General features: G+C 36.6%; 1 protein-coding gene across 5 annotated transcripts in view; it reads left to right on the forward strand.

Moving 5' to 3' along the window:
- The window catches only part of LOC131036504 (ureide permease 1), a 150968-nt gene that overhangs the window by 116587 nt on the left and 17827 nt on the right, over positions 1-16554 (forward strand). For all 5 annotated transcript variants that reach the window (XM_057968407.2, XM_057968408.2, XM_057968405.2 and 2 more), the window contains 2 exons: positions 2683-2842; positions 15529-15599. In XM_057968407.2, the coding sequence (XP_057824390.1) occupies positions 2683-2842; positions 15529-15599 (231 nt within the window). The remainder of the gene's footprint in view (positions 1-2682; positions 2843-15528; positions 15600-16554) is intronic.

Raw genomic sequence — 16554 nt, forward strand, 5'->3', positions numbered from 1 at the left:
CTGGAGCTCTCAAAAAACCTAGAAAACCCCTATAAAGCAAACATTCGTCAGTTTGTCGCAATTTACTAAAAATAGTAAACTCAGAAATCTTCTTTGATTGGAATGCATGTTATACCATCCTAAAGCTCACGAAAAACTCAGAAAGAATCTAGAGAGCAAATTGTAGAACTCCTTCAAATACCTCTCCGAAAACCTTCCTGAAGACAGAAACCCTAATTTAGTCTCTGGTTAGCCTACGAGTTTCCAAAATAGGCTAAGACTCTATCCATCAGTCTAGAGCTGCGAAGGGGACATTACAGTACCTCAAACATAGAATAAAATACCAAGGTATCTTATCCTGTCATATCTTCCCAAATGCTAAACTATGTGATCAATTGGAAGACTCCAAGGTTCCGAAATGTCAGGTCTTAACGTGTGGATAAGCTCAATGGTTTGATGTGATTTACTGGGTTCACAAGGGGACTTACGTTGAATATTGAATGCTTGAATGTTACTGGAACTTGATCATGTGATATTGCGATCTTGTGATGTTTTCTCTCCTAAACTAACTTGAATTGAAAAAAAGGACAAAAGGGGAAGGGTTTAGGAAGATTAATCTACTCCTAGGAATGTCAGAAGTAGTGAATGACTTGGTGAAACTCTACTAGACTTTGCTTTGACATCAATGAACAACTCCACAAAGCTAGTGCAATCTTCTAAGGTAAATATATGATGTTCAAATTACCACCAACAACATAGACAACATCAAGGCAATGCATATCAATGTGTGAATAGCAATTGAAGTTAAGCTTGAATAAGGACTCCAGCTGACCATGCAAGGCAAGTCTACAATCAGCAAACTGCTAATAGTATGGATATGTGAATTTCACCACTAATCCTCCACAGATCTTTCATTCAGTCCAATATCAAAACAAATAAGAAGTGGAAACCATGCAACTTGTTGAAACAACTCATTTCACCATATCTTCAATGAAACAAGTCTTGGCAACAATTTCCTCTTCTCCTACCCTACTCTACTCTAGCTTCTAATTCCTAATTGCCTTAGCAATTATTCTTCTACTCTTCTAACTTTTTTTCTTTACAAACGAGAGCACTGAGCCTTATATAGAGCTCTCATTACAATGAATGGCTCAGATTGATTCACAACAATGGCCAAGATCGAAAGATAGAAACCCTAATTAGGGTTTGTTACAACCACCATTACATTGATGAATGAGAGATAAGGGTAGGTAAGATAAATAATATTTGATGTAGTGCCACATGTCACCTATTTCCTCCTTGAATGAATTTTGACTTGGTACCCTTTGATTGGACGAATGATGATTGGGAAGCCACCTCAGCTTGCCTTGTAGACTTAATCAATTGTCCTTGAACATTCTTCATGATGTTTGGAATTCCTTGTGATCATGTCCTGGATTTGTTCACCATCATATTGAAGCTTTCTTCAGGTTTGAGCTAGTCCTCATCTTTGCTTTTGGAAATCCTTGTCTTGAAATCCTCTTCCCATCCTTGAAATGTTGATCTTCCTCATTTGCATTTGTGATGTTGTCCTCGCAATATGCTTGTAGAGTCATCTTGGAGCTGATCCTTCATCATTTGTTGCTTCGAAGTGTTGAGCCCTAAATGCTGAATTTCCTGTGAATATGCTGCATGTTAGCTCTAAAAGTTTAATATCAAAAAAAATATAAAAACATCAAAACATGTTATATTTAGAACAAAGTAACATTATTGTTATACATTTAAAACTTTAAAACATGTTACCTTGTACTTCATTGTTATATTAAAACTTTTACTTTTTAATATAAAAAACACCTAAAACATTATTGTGGCCGTGTATCGTGGAAGTGGTACAAAACAGATTTAAATATTAAGAACTACGATTAGGCTTATTAGCTCAAATATTAATTATATATTATATATTTTTAAATTTTTAATTTTAGCAAATATAAATCTGTGGCATCTCCGAGTACGTGTCTCATATTGTTTCCAAAAATGACATTTCAGTTCTGGTACCCGTCTCTTGGCAAATATGAAAAAGGGTAATAAAAACATAGAAACATGGATGTGCAGCCCATTTTGCATTGATAAGTCTTCTGCTGCTTGAATTATCTTCACGATTAGACAAGGGTTGATGTTCATCATCATTTAAAGAGTGTAGAGTGTTTAAGGACTTCACTTTATCTGCTGTAAGGCCTTTTAGTTTGCATTGTTCAAACAATTTATAGTTCCTTAGTCCTGCATACACTTTTGGTAAAGGGTGAAAGTGAGGATTTTGTTTGTCTTTAGGCAATAAACTTGTTTCCTATGCTGCTATTGTATGCCAAAAGTGATATTCATATTATAACATATACCTTACTGCTGACTGCTAGAAGGTGTAATTAGGTGCACTGATTACAGAAGCTACAACTGCAGAGAGCTGGTAGTAGTGTCAATTTTGATTAATATTTTTGTATGTTTGTTTTATTTGATATTTTAAATTGGATGCCTCCAATCTTGCCAATAGAATTGTGTTTGTCATGTTCTGCTTCTAATGAAAGTCTTCTGGCAGGCATTACTATAACATCGGACAATTCTAAATGCTTTATGTGCTGTTGTACTCTCTGCATTCAAGTATGATTTTCTGAAACTTTTTCTCAAAGTGATTGCTTAATAGAGGCTAAAGCGGAGGAAATGTTTGTGCAGGTACAACTATAAATTATTTTTTGGATGATGGATTGAATCAAGCAGGCATGCTTTTCCCTGGGGTTGGTTGCTTCTTGGTGGCTGTAATTTTGGGATCACTTTGCCATGCTTCTAATGCAGCAGATATTGATGCAAAGTTGAATCCTTATAAATGGAAGCTGTAAGTTACTTTATTTCTTGTAAACTTACATGCTCTACAAGTAAATGATTCTATCCTTGAATCCTAATCTTTAATCTCATACATAAATACTTCTCAAAAGAGGAAGGACAAGTGTTGATAGTACCTCTTGATTAGCATGAAATAAGAGAAGCATAAGTCTTTTTTATTTTGAATCTGGGCCCTCCGTCTAATTGATTTTCAAGAGAAATCCTTTTTTATATTTATTGGAAAATATGAGGGGATGATGGGAAAGGAGAGAATCATATAGGTTATGGAATTGTTATTAATAAATTGTGAGTATTTATCACTAGTGTACAAGAATGAATCGTGACTCTTGATCTTGAGGTCATATAAAGATAAAAATAAATAGACAATAGTAAACCAAGTGAAGTTTACACGTAACTTGCTAGATACCTGGTAAATTATGTACACTGGCAACTTTTTGAGGATAAAGTATATTTCAATATACTCAGAAGGCTGAGAAAATATATTTTATGTTTTTGAAGTTCAAATGCTGAATTTCGTAAGTCCTTAAGTCCTTAGAAATATGCTTTCTTCATGAATGCCACCATCCTACGAGTTTTCTAGAGTGATTTTTTAGTGTGTCTATGTAGGAAGGGATGATAAGATTCCATGTTGATCCCATTTTACATGTAATATTGTATTTTGTTACTAAAATTAAGGCTACAAACTTAGAAATGTTGAACTAAAAAGATTTCAAACTTTCGCAATTCATAATTTTTGTAAAGAAAAACTCATTGAAGAAAACCATATTAAAAAAAAAAGAAAATTTGCTGCTAATCGATAAAGATCATCACTCTCTAGGTGGAGTAACTAGACCTCTTATACTAAATGCTAATGAATCTCCTGGATTCACAATATATCGTTTCTTCATTTTGGTTGGTTTTTTGTTTCTCAAAATCTCTTTCAGCTATTTTTTTTGTTGGACCAAACATTGGTTGTTGGCTCTATGTTGACTTTTGTTTTAACTCTTATTTTCCAAAATGGTGATAAATTCATTAATCACACTCACATAGAGAGGACAAAATAAGGAGGCAGTATCTTAAGGTGTTTGGTTTGAAAAACATCACCGAATGTTTCAAAATCATAGAAGGCCACAAGTTTAAAAGAATAGAGATCTAATTCCAATCCCTACCTAGAGTCTCAAAATAATTAGCAGAAGTATACTTAAGTGCAACATTATTCCAAATACTAGATAACTCTAACCTGCATGAGTAAATAGGAGCTTCTAACAATATGTGATGACCCTACCTAGAGTCTCAAAATAATAAGCAGAAGTATGCTTAAGTACAACATGATTCCAGATACTAGAGAACTCTAACTTGCATAAGTAAATAGGAGCTTCTAGCAATATGTGATGTCCCCATCTTTAACCTAATAATGATAAGCAATAAAACACTTATTTGATCAAGGGTGGCAGCCTTGAAACACCTTCAACTAGTTAGTAGTTAGGAAATAACAATTTGTACATAGTATTTAAGAAGTACAAGTAGGTAGCCTTACATATTGTATCAGTAAAGAATCAAGATTGTAGCATGAAGACCTCATTGAGGAAAATAGTCTTATTCATAAGACTTCATGATTTTCCTATCAATTGTCCAAGTACAGCATAGAGAATAAGATGTAGAAGTGAAGATAAGAATTCTCATGATCAAGGAATGAAGGCTCATGGCATAGTGAAGCCTTGATCATATTATGGATGTTATACAGAAACTCATGGAGATCTCTTATGATCAATCTATAACATTTGTCAGAAGCAAGATAATGGAGATGATGAGTAACATATCCCATCATCATCAAGACAACATGAAGGCAGCCCGGTTGCATGGTGTTGGTTAATAGATTTGCCCCTTTCTTCAAATTATAATGTTTGCTTTCTTTGAATAATAATATGACTCTTGTACACCCCTTTATGAAAGGAAACAAATAAACCAACAGTTGGATGAACCAATTACAAATCCATCCTCTGCATTAGAGGACAGCTCCTCGTATGATTTGCAATGAATTTTATACATAAAACTTTGAAATGAATACACTTTTAACCAGAAAGCGTGAAAAGGCTTCAGCATTCATCTATCAACACAAAGGAATGCTATTAAAATAAAACTGAAAGAATATTCTGAAGATCAATTCCAAATAAGAGCTCACGGACTCCTATTTCCACACATGTTCATTTCATAAATTCAAAGCAAAGCAAATGCATAGTAGTATGAACACTGATCGATTCTCTCTCATGTCTCACAGGACAAGGGGGATCAACACAACTCAATCGTACTTGTAAATAATGGTAACAATGAATTCAGAAAACATAGGAATAACTGATAACAAAATGATATTATGCACATTAGCAAATTTCTCAATAAAGATCGCCAATTCCTTAAACACACAAATTTAAATACTGCACACCATAAAATTTCATTGATAAACCAGTCATTCCAATTTTAAGAAATTCACAGAAAACAGATTTTTGTTTGTTCCTTCAAAAATCACAGTTTTTCAGACCTTAACATAAACTTCCTTCCTAGCTTAAATAGCCTCCAAGCTCATAGTTTGTTACATAATAATTAAAACTTCACTTTAACCATAGGTTAAAGAAACCGTTTGCTTAAAACAAAAGAAACTAAAATAACAGCCACAGAAAGGCTGACAACTCATCCCCTAATTGATCATGACTCCACCGTGGCAGAGGAAGCCACTGGCTTATCCTACTTTGCCGTAGAACTGCGCATGCCACGCCACTCTAAATGTGTCATCGAGAAGTTCAGGATGACTTGAAAATAGGGGAGTCCAGTATGCTGAATTCATTGCTTCCAGACCTCCTTATCCATAGTTACTTGTGTCACCTTTGCCTTGTGCGCTTCTAGATGATCAGAACAAACCGTGAGCATTAATTCAATCCTGGCTACTTTTGAGAAATCATCCGTAGTCAAGGATTTTGTTTTCCGAATGAACTGTATCCTTTCTTGGAAGATTTTTGTCATATCTGTGGCAGCTTCGATTGTCTGTGCATCATCTTTTATAAGTTGGATGTCAATGCATTTAAGATCTTTTTGCATGGTATTGATCAGATCTGTCAATCCTTTTAGCAATTTGGTGGACTCCTCGTCGCCCTATTTGATAATTGAATTTCGCCACTCCACGTTTTTCTTCGATACATACAATACATTGTCATCCAAGCTCTTCACAGATTTTTCAGCCAAGAACTTCATCACACCAAATTTTTGTATATCATTCATCTGTGCAAGAACTGCCACCCATTTGGTCCTTTCTTTCTCCTAGGCAACGACCTCTAATTCCAATTCCTTTCTCACAGTCATAGCATCCTCATATACTTTCACCAGACTGACAATATAGTCTGAACCTTGTTGTATTATGAGATCAAGCCATTTATTGAACATCTGCGCGACCATTCTGTTTCTTTGAACTTGATCTAACATCTTTTGATTTGCTGGAGATTTGGGATCAAATGATACTGCCACTTGTAACAAGGGTTGAGGATTTGGATGGTGAATGGCATTAATGTACTCAACCATTTGAGTGATGATCCGTTTCAGCTCTTTTTTATCCTTTTCATCTTTCCATGATCTGGAAATCATTCTCTTCGTGGAAGACTCCAAGTGTTTAACATCAACGGCTCGTGAAGCAACCCCTAGATCAATCTTTTCTACTGTGAAGTCATCTTCAGTGGCTTTGTCCGAGTCTCTACCTGGGATAGGCTTAGCCATCTCGGCTGTCCAATGACCTGTTACTTCATCTACCTCAAGCATTGTCTGTGTTTTGAGTCTTTTCGGCTTGGACACTTTTCCGAGACACTTGCTTACCATATCTTCCATAGGGATTGTGATTAGTACCACACTGCATTTCTTCCCAACAATAGCCTCTAACCATCACGGAGTGTTTGCAGGTTCTTTGGATGGAGGAGTTGTCTAGGTACTTGGTGAATTAACAATAACAAGAGTGTTCATCGGATTTAATTCACCCTCTGTTTCTTTACCTATGTCCATTTTTTGTACCACAGGTTCACCCAAATCCTGTTGATCCATTATTACTTCAATCTCTTCACTTGGATCCAGGCCTACAACAATCTGGCTCAATGTTGGCTTTTTGCTCTTTTTCTTGCTTCTTGACCGAGTTACTCGGGTTGCTGTAGAACCTAATGGTGACCTTTTTGATCTTTTGGGTTGGATTTTTTCAACAATTGACTTTGAACCACCTACAACATCAACAATTTCATTAGTGGAAGAAATAGGAAGTTGAGTCACAGCATGTGAATCAACTCTTAGTTCATGGAAGGATATGAGTGGTCCTTTCTTAAATTTCTGGTCTCTCAACCACTTCTCAGTTCTCCTTACAACATTAAAAGTTTTAGCTTGAATACTATCATCTTCCTTTTTATTCCAGTCAATCTCAGGGATTGGCTTTCCTTGAACTTCCTTGTTGAATTCAGGATCTAGAATATCTTCCCCTATTTCCTCCTGTAACTCCGGATACATTGATAGGAAGCTTCATGGTGATTATCTGCTGTAGAGTAAATATTGACCACAGTCTCCTCCTTACCTCATATTCATCACTGCAATTCTCCTAGTAGTCTTCCAACTGGGGTTCATGACAGAAGTGGTTGTCCACATTTAGGTTTTCCATGGCATAACCTCTGCTAACAAACCTACGTCTAGCAACATAGGGCTGCAGGTTCATCTTCTTAAATTCCAATTCCAAATTTAAAGCATCGGACACGGACTTACAGCTATAGTATCCAAGTTCAACAGGAAAGGCAACTCCAGATTTGCCTTTTGCCCTTAACCTTTTATCAATATGAGCTAGTTGCCTGGTCACCTCTATGAGTACATAGCTATCGAAGGCGTACCTAGGTAGCTTGAATGGTTCACCTTCAAAACCACCTACCCGAAGATAGGTGAACCTGGGAAATTGGATGAAGAAGTTGCCATATATACTTATCAACTCCATTGCTTCAACTGATATTCTCTTGTCCACATCACCTTGTAGTTCAAAAGCAAGTCTCCCTACGAAGACACCATTCCATCTGGCAATATGTTCTACATGTTTCTGCTGCTGTAACAAAGGATAGTAATCATAAACCTTCATACCATCCACCCATGGTTCATTGAGCAAGCCAGGCCAATCTTTGGTACAAGCTAATATGTAGAAAAGATAAGAGGACATATAAAAACTAGACATACCCACAAAGTTACTTAAACCTTCATGGAGTCTCTCTGCAATTACCAGCGCCCAATTAAGATATTTGTCACCTAATAATAGCACCTGAATGTAAAAATACATCCAATCTTCCCAGTAAAAGGAGTGTCAATTCCCTTTTAGCCTATTTAGCAGTATAACAATGTCTCGCACTTCTGTGATGAAGTGCTCTCTGGTAAGGGGCTTCGGCAGCCATGACCCTCCCTTTTGAACTTTAAGGAGCCAGTTTCTTGTAATTACACTTCTATACACACTCTTCTTCTCAGAGAAGAAGGCGTATGAGGTCCCAATTGACTAGTCCTCATATGATTCCTTGTGTAGGATTCCCATCGCCACCATTACTGTTTCCCTGTTGATACCAACTAACAACTCACCATTACTGGTTCTTATGCTTCTATTCTTAGCATCATACCTATTCATACAAGCTACCACCAAATTTGGACATGGTGCAGCGAGTGGAAATGCAGCGGCTTCAACGAGACCACTTCTCAATATTTTCTCCATTATTGAACCAGCTTGAGGGTTCTTGGTTCTTTCTAAGAAATCCCCTAGGTTGGCGTGAGCTAAGGAAATATCATCTAGCTCTAGTAATATGCTCACTAAACATGAAGTTCGACCAAGCTTCGGCAATACCGGCCTCATACTGCCTACCTATACTTTTAATCAAGCAATTCTAAAATAGGGTAGAATTCTACTCCAACAAACTAAAGATTTTCTTCCTACAACTGATAATTCTTCAGAACTAAAGAAATGCAGCATAGGGGAATTGTCTGAACTCACCTGTTACCACCATGAATCTGTGAAACCCTCTTAGGAAAGTAGAGCTGAATTTACCTTCGGCATCTCCAATTCACTCAATTATAGCAGCTGCAACCCTTACAAATTATGGAGATGAATTCATATATCCTTTTTGAATAGATGGGAAAAAAACCGAGAAAACCACACACGCTTCATAATGATTCATTTAATTGTGTGAAGTAACAGTGAAATGACTGAAAACCTGACACTTTCTTAATTGCCCATCACTTCCGCACAAATAGTTAATGTCCTCATGATTACTTTCCAAATTTAGAATTTTAAACTATCAGATGCCGGGAATATTCCTTCTTGCTGCACTGCCTCCAGTGTTAACAAAGTCTTTAGAATCAGCTTGAAGTGAACCTTTTGAACCTTGAACCATCTCACAAAGAGTTCAATGGTTCAAGTTCATCCGGGAAGAACAACAGTGAACTAGCGGCTCAAAACAATACTGGGAACGAGCAATAACCATGACTAACAAGCAAAGGACTTTGAACCTTGAACCGTTGAACTATTGAACCGAAAAGACAATTGGTTCAAGGTTCAAGTTCAAAACCAACTTAAAACACATTGACACCTGCTCGTTAAATAACATTACATAGCCGTGACTCACAAAAAGACATTTTGAACCTTGAACCAAAAAGGTTCACGGGTTCAAAGTTCAAAACACATAACAATAACACGCTTGCCTTGGTGGAGAGAAAGGCCGCTAAAGACATTTACCTAAAACGTGCCTTGACCTTGAACCAATTGAACTGTTTCTAGAGTTCAACGGCTTAGGTTCAAAACGAAGAGGTACAAAAGACCCGAAAGAATAGAGACACCAAAAGGCAACCCACAAGCTTGGACATTTTAATTGAAAAATTGTGGGGGGTGCTAACACATGGATACAACAACACTCAAATATCAGTGCCACACCGATCATACATGGAGACAACTTCTTATCAATGTCACCACTATAACATCCATTCTCTTTCATCACTGTCATAAGATAACAAAAAGAGTATTGATTGCCTCACAGATCCAATTGTGTAAAGACTAAAGAGTAATATATCTATTATCAAGAAGCATATCGCTGGATGATGAGAAGTTGTTAATCCACATCAAAGATAGAGTTCGAGTATATGATCAGATGAATACCGATTAAGGCATGAACACAATCGATCAGCAACTAACCATTCCATTGGTTAGTTATCCAAACAATGATTATATTAATCATAAGGGAACTCTGATTAACAAATGATCATTGATTAATAATTTGTGTCCATGGAAAGGGGTGTGATTAAGCACAAGCAACCAATACTCATAAATAACAAATATTTATGAGGAGATACGATTCAAGGGATACTCATGACTATTCCAAATCAAAGAATGCAACCAATCAGTCCAATAAGATATTTAAGGAAGGTCAATTCTCATTTCAAAACATCATTGGACTTGTCATTTAATCTCATTTATATCCATTAGTGGATTGCTCAGTTGAGTGTTAGCCTTCAAAGGCCAATTCTGGTTGCATAGATATAAGGTTGTCATTCAGAAACATCACAACCCCATTGCATACTTCCCAAGCAAAATCAGAAACAGCAATTATACTTTCATCACTATAAGTGATAGTGTGAAACACTAACAGCATATTGATACCACCATATTAGGGAGGGCTTTAAACGATTGGGAGGAAACTTACAGCACAATCTATATTGTCACATCAGGAAGAGTGAAGTAAACTTCATAATTGCAGATTGGATCAGACTACCATTGCATAATGCCCAAAGGTATATCAGAGACAGAAAAAATACTTCATTCAATCAGTTAAAGTTACAAATCGCAGAATTTATAATACTTGAATATCATATATTGATATTAAATTTATTAATTGTATGTCTCAGAACTGATATATGTTTATAGCAGATCATTGAGTGATATTTATTATCAGATTCATAAGGATTTTGTGTTTTGATGAGAAAGTAGTATCCTACAATTGATTTACAAGTTAATTTGTCCCTTTCTTCCCAAGTATTAACATAAGGAGACATTACACAATAATATTGAAAAACATGGTGGGAAATTTGTGCTCCCAAAGAAAGATCGAAAATGACCATCACAAAAGCATCACTTGTCATGTATGTAGCTTCATAAAATAGAGAATGTGGCATTCTGTGAACAACTAGAACATCATTTCACAGCTAAAATGTGAGTCGCCCATAGTCATATAGCAGATTTCAAGTTGTCAAATGGTATGCATCTAAGTTCCATAGCTCTTGCCAAAAATAAAAGTGCGCTTGTCATGGTGATGTAAATGCATGTTCTTACAAATTTTATGAAAACTCAAAATTTTAATGGCACATCACATGGCGAGGATAAAAAATAGCTTTATCGTCTCATTTGGCCTCTTGAGCCCTACTAAAAATATGTGACATCACATCCTGTCTCTTGCCACCTAAGAGATGTTAGCATTAAATCATAAGTTGTAATAAACTCGATTTACAGCTTTACTAGAAGTTTCATTGTTTTAATTTTACGATTAGAGGATAAGATTTTGTAGTGAAAATTGCATTTTATGCAATCAATTATTTTTAGATTTTTAAAGCTCCAGAAGAGAACAACAAGCCCAACCAAAAATCAACTAGCTTCATAACTATCCATATCCTCAGCAAAGATCTTATGCAAGTCCTGGCAGTAATCTGGGAAAAGATGCGCCCAACCCTCAACTTTCCAATCATCACCATGTTCCGAGGCCCACTTAGCCAAACAATCAGCTGCTCTATTCCATTCATGAGGAATGTGGATGAAAGACACCTTCTCCATCATAGCACTAATTTGCAAAATTTGGTGAACAATCCCTGCCAGTTGCCAATTAATCCCACTCACCTTCTGCTCAATCAACATGTTAACAATAATCTGCAAATCCGATTCTCAAATAACCTTACGCCATCCCAACTATTATTAGACTACTGCCCTTTATGCACTGAAAAGAAGAAAACCACATCCCCCATACGATCCCTACCAACACCACCAATCCCAGCAGTACCCGGATTACCCCTAGAGGAGCCATCGGTGTTAATCTTGATGGACTCATCCTAAGGGGGCAACCATCTTCCCACCCTATGAACCTTCTTCATAGCACGTCTACCTCTCCTGACACAAGCTAAGATAGGAGACATCTCCTGCAAACCCAACCTATTCACAATATCAACCTCTCCTCTATCCAGAGGAAAATTCACCTCACATTTATCTTCCATCGTCTCCCGAATCATTCCAATGATTCTATTCCACACTTGCTGAACTAACATTCTGACTTCCCTAAAGATCCTCCTATTCCTCTCTAGCCAGATCTGCCAAAGTATGAAAATGGGCCCAATGTGCCAGACAGTCTGGAGAAAAGGGGACAAAATAGGAGGCCTGCCCAAACTGCTCCAAAACTCCACCAAAGAATCCGTGTGAACACGAGGGTGCTTCCACACCCCCCACAAGTAGTGCCAGATCAGCAACGAGAAAGGGCATCTGAAGAACAGGTGTGAAGAATCCTCCTCCCCATTACCACACAAAACACAGATGGAAGGCCCATGGAACCCACGCTTGCGAATATTGTCCTAGGTTAGACATCTATTCAAAGCCAAAGTCCAAGCAAAACAGTTACACTTCGGCCAAGAGAAATTTCTCCAAACATATTTCCACCAGTGCACCTTCCTCCCCTCCAATCTATGGGACAACAACTCCTGGTACCCACTGGCAACAGTAAAAACACCCTTAGGATTCTGGGACCAAGCAAGTCTATCCCTATCCTTAAGGGAACTACAATGTCTACTTGCCAAAATTCCATGAAGCTCAACGCAGTCTTCATCCATACCAACAACCAACCATTCATTAGGAACCTTCCACCGCACCATCTCCAATAGCTCACACTTATAAACAGACTTAAAGTCACTCACTCTGGACCACCCTGGCTCCAGGAACCTCTGGAAAAGATTCCCTAAGTTAGGAAACTGATCAATAATGGGGGGGTAGCCATCCCAAGAATCGAACCAAAAAAGCACCTCTTCCCCCCTCTTACAGATCCAAAAAAGTCCTTTTATTAGTGCAGCCCCTTTCTTGAGAGTACTCCAAATCGTAGAGCCTATTCCCGCAAGCGGATATCTTGGGATTTCCTCCTTCAGGATCCTCTGCATATACTTGTAAGACAAAATCCTAGCCCAACCTCGATCCTGTTCAACACACCACCTCCAGTACAATTTTGCTGCCAAAGCCTCCCCAAATAAAGTAGACTGTCTTAAGCCAAGCCCACCCAACTGTTTCGAGCTGCACACCAAGTCCTATTTGACAAGACACCATTTATAGGAGGACAGGTTGCCTGCCCATAAGAATTGCCTTGCCAGTTAATCCAATCCCTTCACAAACCACTTTGGGGCCACTTGGAGCATACACCTATAAATCGGAAGAGCATGAACCATTGACCGAATCAGTTGAACCCGCCCAACAAAGGATAACCATCTTTGTGTCCAATGTTCAACCTTCATGCGAAATTTTTCCAGAATACCCTACCAAGAGTCCCTGGGAGGATTACCAGTAGAGATAGGAATACCCAGGTAAGTCAAGGGAAGAGAACCAACCTAGAATCTCAAGATATGAGCAATCCTCATCTGAATAGTTCCAGGTGTGTTGAAGAAGAGAATGGAAGATTTATCCTCATTGATCAAATGGCTAGAAGCAGCAAGATAGACATCCAAGACTTTACGTAGATTTATAGCTTCTCTGATCTGAGCTAGTCCCATCAGGGCCGTATTATCCACAAACTGCAAATGGGACTGAGGAGGTATGTCATTACCCCAACTCCAACCATGAATAATACCCAGACCCACATTATACTTAATCAACCTCCCCAGACCCTCAGCCAAAAGAATGAATAAGTACAGGGAAAGAGTGTCCCCTTGACGAAGACCCCTAGACGCACCAAACAACTCAGTATGATCTCCATTAATTAGCACAAAGAATGAGGTAGATGAAACACAACTCATTACCCATTGGATCCATTCATCAACAAAACCAAAAGCCCTAAGAATCTTCTGGAGAAAGGACCAACGGACTCTATCATAAGCCTTTGCCATATCCAGCTTGATAAACTTAGTTTTTTCCTTGGAGGCTGCCATAGAATGAATGGTCTCAGTAGCAATGACCACTCCATCCAAGATTTGACGACCCTCCACAAACCCACTCCACTCCTCAGAAATGACACCCCAAGCCAATTCTTCAACCTTTCAGCTATCAACTTAGAGATGATCTTATAAATCACATTACAAAGAGAAATAGGGCAGAATTGGCCTAACCGGTCAGCCCCTTCACACTTGGGGATGAACGCAATGAAAGTCGCATTCAAAGCCCGAAGCATTTGCTTATTCCTCTGGGACTCCTGGACCACCAATTATTTTTAGATTAGAAGTAATTGTTAGTTTTTATTTATTTTCATGCATTACCTTTGTAAATCATATAAGTGCTTTGTTGCACTAGGTTTTATCAATCAATGGTAATTCTCATGCTTGCATATTGTTGGAGTTGCTACCCATTGAGTATTCAGTATTCTTGTGATATAGAGTATATTATTCCCAATGACATTTGTTATGCCTATCTTGTTTATAAATGTTTATAAGATGTTTTGTTATGCGGAGTGTGATTTAAAATTACTTCAGTGAATTTGCAAGATTTGTATTGTAAGTGAGCTCAAACATATAGATCATAGTTTACAAACTCAGACTCGAAGAGTACTCAGCAAGGCTAAAAATTTTGACTCAGCAAAAGCTTGACAACTTAAAAAATACTAAAATTTTGCAAAAAAAACACATTTGTCCGCAAAATTAAAAATGTATCAAATGAATCAAAAAAACCATGAGGAAGTGTTTTCAATTAGATTTGACTTTTGAATACACATGGAATTCGGAGTCACATCATCATTTGAAGCCATCCAAATAGTGGGTACAATAGCTAGCTGCTAATTGATATCTACTATGAATTTATGATGATTGTCTTTGAAAATCATCATCATAAATTTTATATCTAGGAAAGTAAAAACTCACAAGTTTTTATAGTTTCCTCTTCCCCAACCTAGTGAAAAATTGGGGGTTAATAGGGCATGGCCCTCGCACTTGATTTTGTCTTCAGAACAATTTTCTGAATAATTTCAAATTGGTATCAAGATGTGTGAAGTTTTTTCAATTAATGCAAAGATAATAATACCTTAAGGAACCTGCTTCACTCTATGTTCAAATACATATTTTTGATGTGAGTTGGTGAGAAGAGTTCATTTGTGTTATTTTTTCTTTATAAATAATGTGCTTCACATGTACACAATGAATGAAGATTCGTTCAAGCTCATTTTTGTGAGAGTGATATTTGAACTCAATTTTTTATGAAAAGGCTTGATAATTTTTTATCTGTTAGTTTTAGTTGTCTTGGAAACAGTTCCTTCAAATTTTATATGCTTTCTTTTTGACAGTTGTCTTTGACATGTTTGCCAATGAAGAAAATGAGATTTTGTTCTTGCTTTTAAAATGGTTCATTGTCCATTTTTGGTTCTTAAATAACATTTCTAAAAGTTTCAAGGCTTTCAAAAGATAAGATCTTTTAATTTCATTTGACTAAGTTGTGTTGTGCTGCTATCTTAGATCACTGGAAAGCCAAGATGAAATATATAGCGATGGAGACTCTTCAATGTCTGACTTGCTTGTTCATAAATGTGAGTAAATTAATCTTTATTTATTAAATTTAGTAATGGTGCGTGCTATTGATTTTCGAACTTTTAATACAATTTTCTTGTGCTATTTTTCTTCATCTGTAATAAAATCTTGTATTTAGCATTCTGTTTCATTCTCTTCGATTCCAACTTTGTTTTAATTTTATCTCTATATTCCTTAGTTTTGAAGATTTTTTTGATATCAGGTTTTTTATTATCCTTCCATGTATAGGCAGGGTTTTGTATTCTTTTTATTTTTCTTTTCTTTTATTTAATACAAGTTTAAATAAATTTTATGGTTTTATAAAAGAGATAAATAATTGCGAATATACAGAAATTATTTACATGAGTTACATATTATTCAAATTTAACTTGTGTTAATGTTTTAATTTGTTGTTTTCAAGATAACTCAAATTGGAACAATGTGTGAGGAAATCCTTTTTTCAAATTTGTAGGGGAAGCTCCCTTCTCTAAGATACTCCTAAAATGTAAAATAGATAAACTAGATTGCTATTTATGCACACACTACACAATTTATCTTCTAGGGGTACGCAAATAAAATATTGAAAGCAATCTGAACCTATCTTTCTGATCTTGAAGGTAAGAACCCAAGATTTGCAAAGTTCTTATTTCACAATGAAGTTTTTCGTTGTGCAACTAAATAACAAAATGAACTAGAAGCAAATACTTTTCAATGGTTAATACAGAGATCAATGAATTAGTATTAACAATAGGATTTATTTGACATAAAAATTCCACAAACACTATTAAACAAAATGCAAAATTGAAGGCAGCAATGCTTAAAAGCATGCAAAGTTACTGATTAAGAAGACAGAATAATGTTGAACATAGATCTTCTTATTACTAGCTCATCAAATCTCAACGCAATAAATTGATTTCAAAGCTGAATGAAAACTTATGTTGCATAAATCTTGTACAAACTCTCATTACAATTTAT

This window comes from Cryptomeria japonica, chromosome 5 (genome assembly GCF_030272615.1).
Source record: "Cryptomeria japonica chromosome 5, Sugi_1.0, whole genome shotgun sequence".
NCBI classification, from domain to species: domain Eukaryota; kingdom Viridiplantae; phylum Streptophyta; class Pinopsida; order Cupressales; family Cupressaceae; genus Cryptomeria; species Cryptomeria japonica.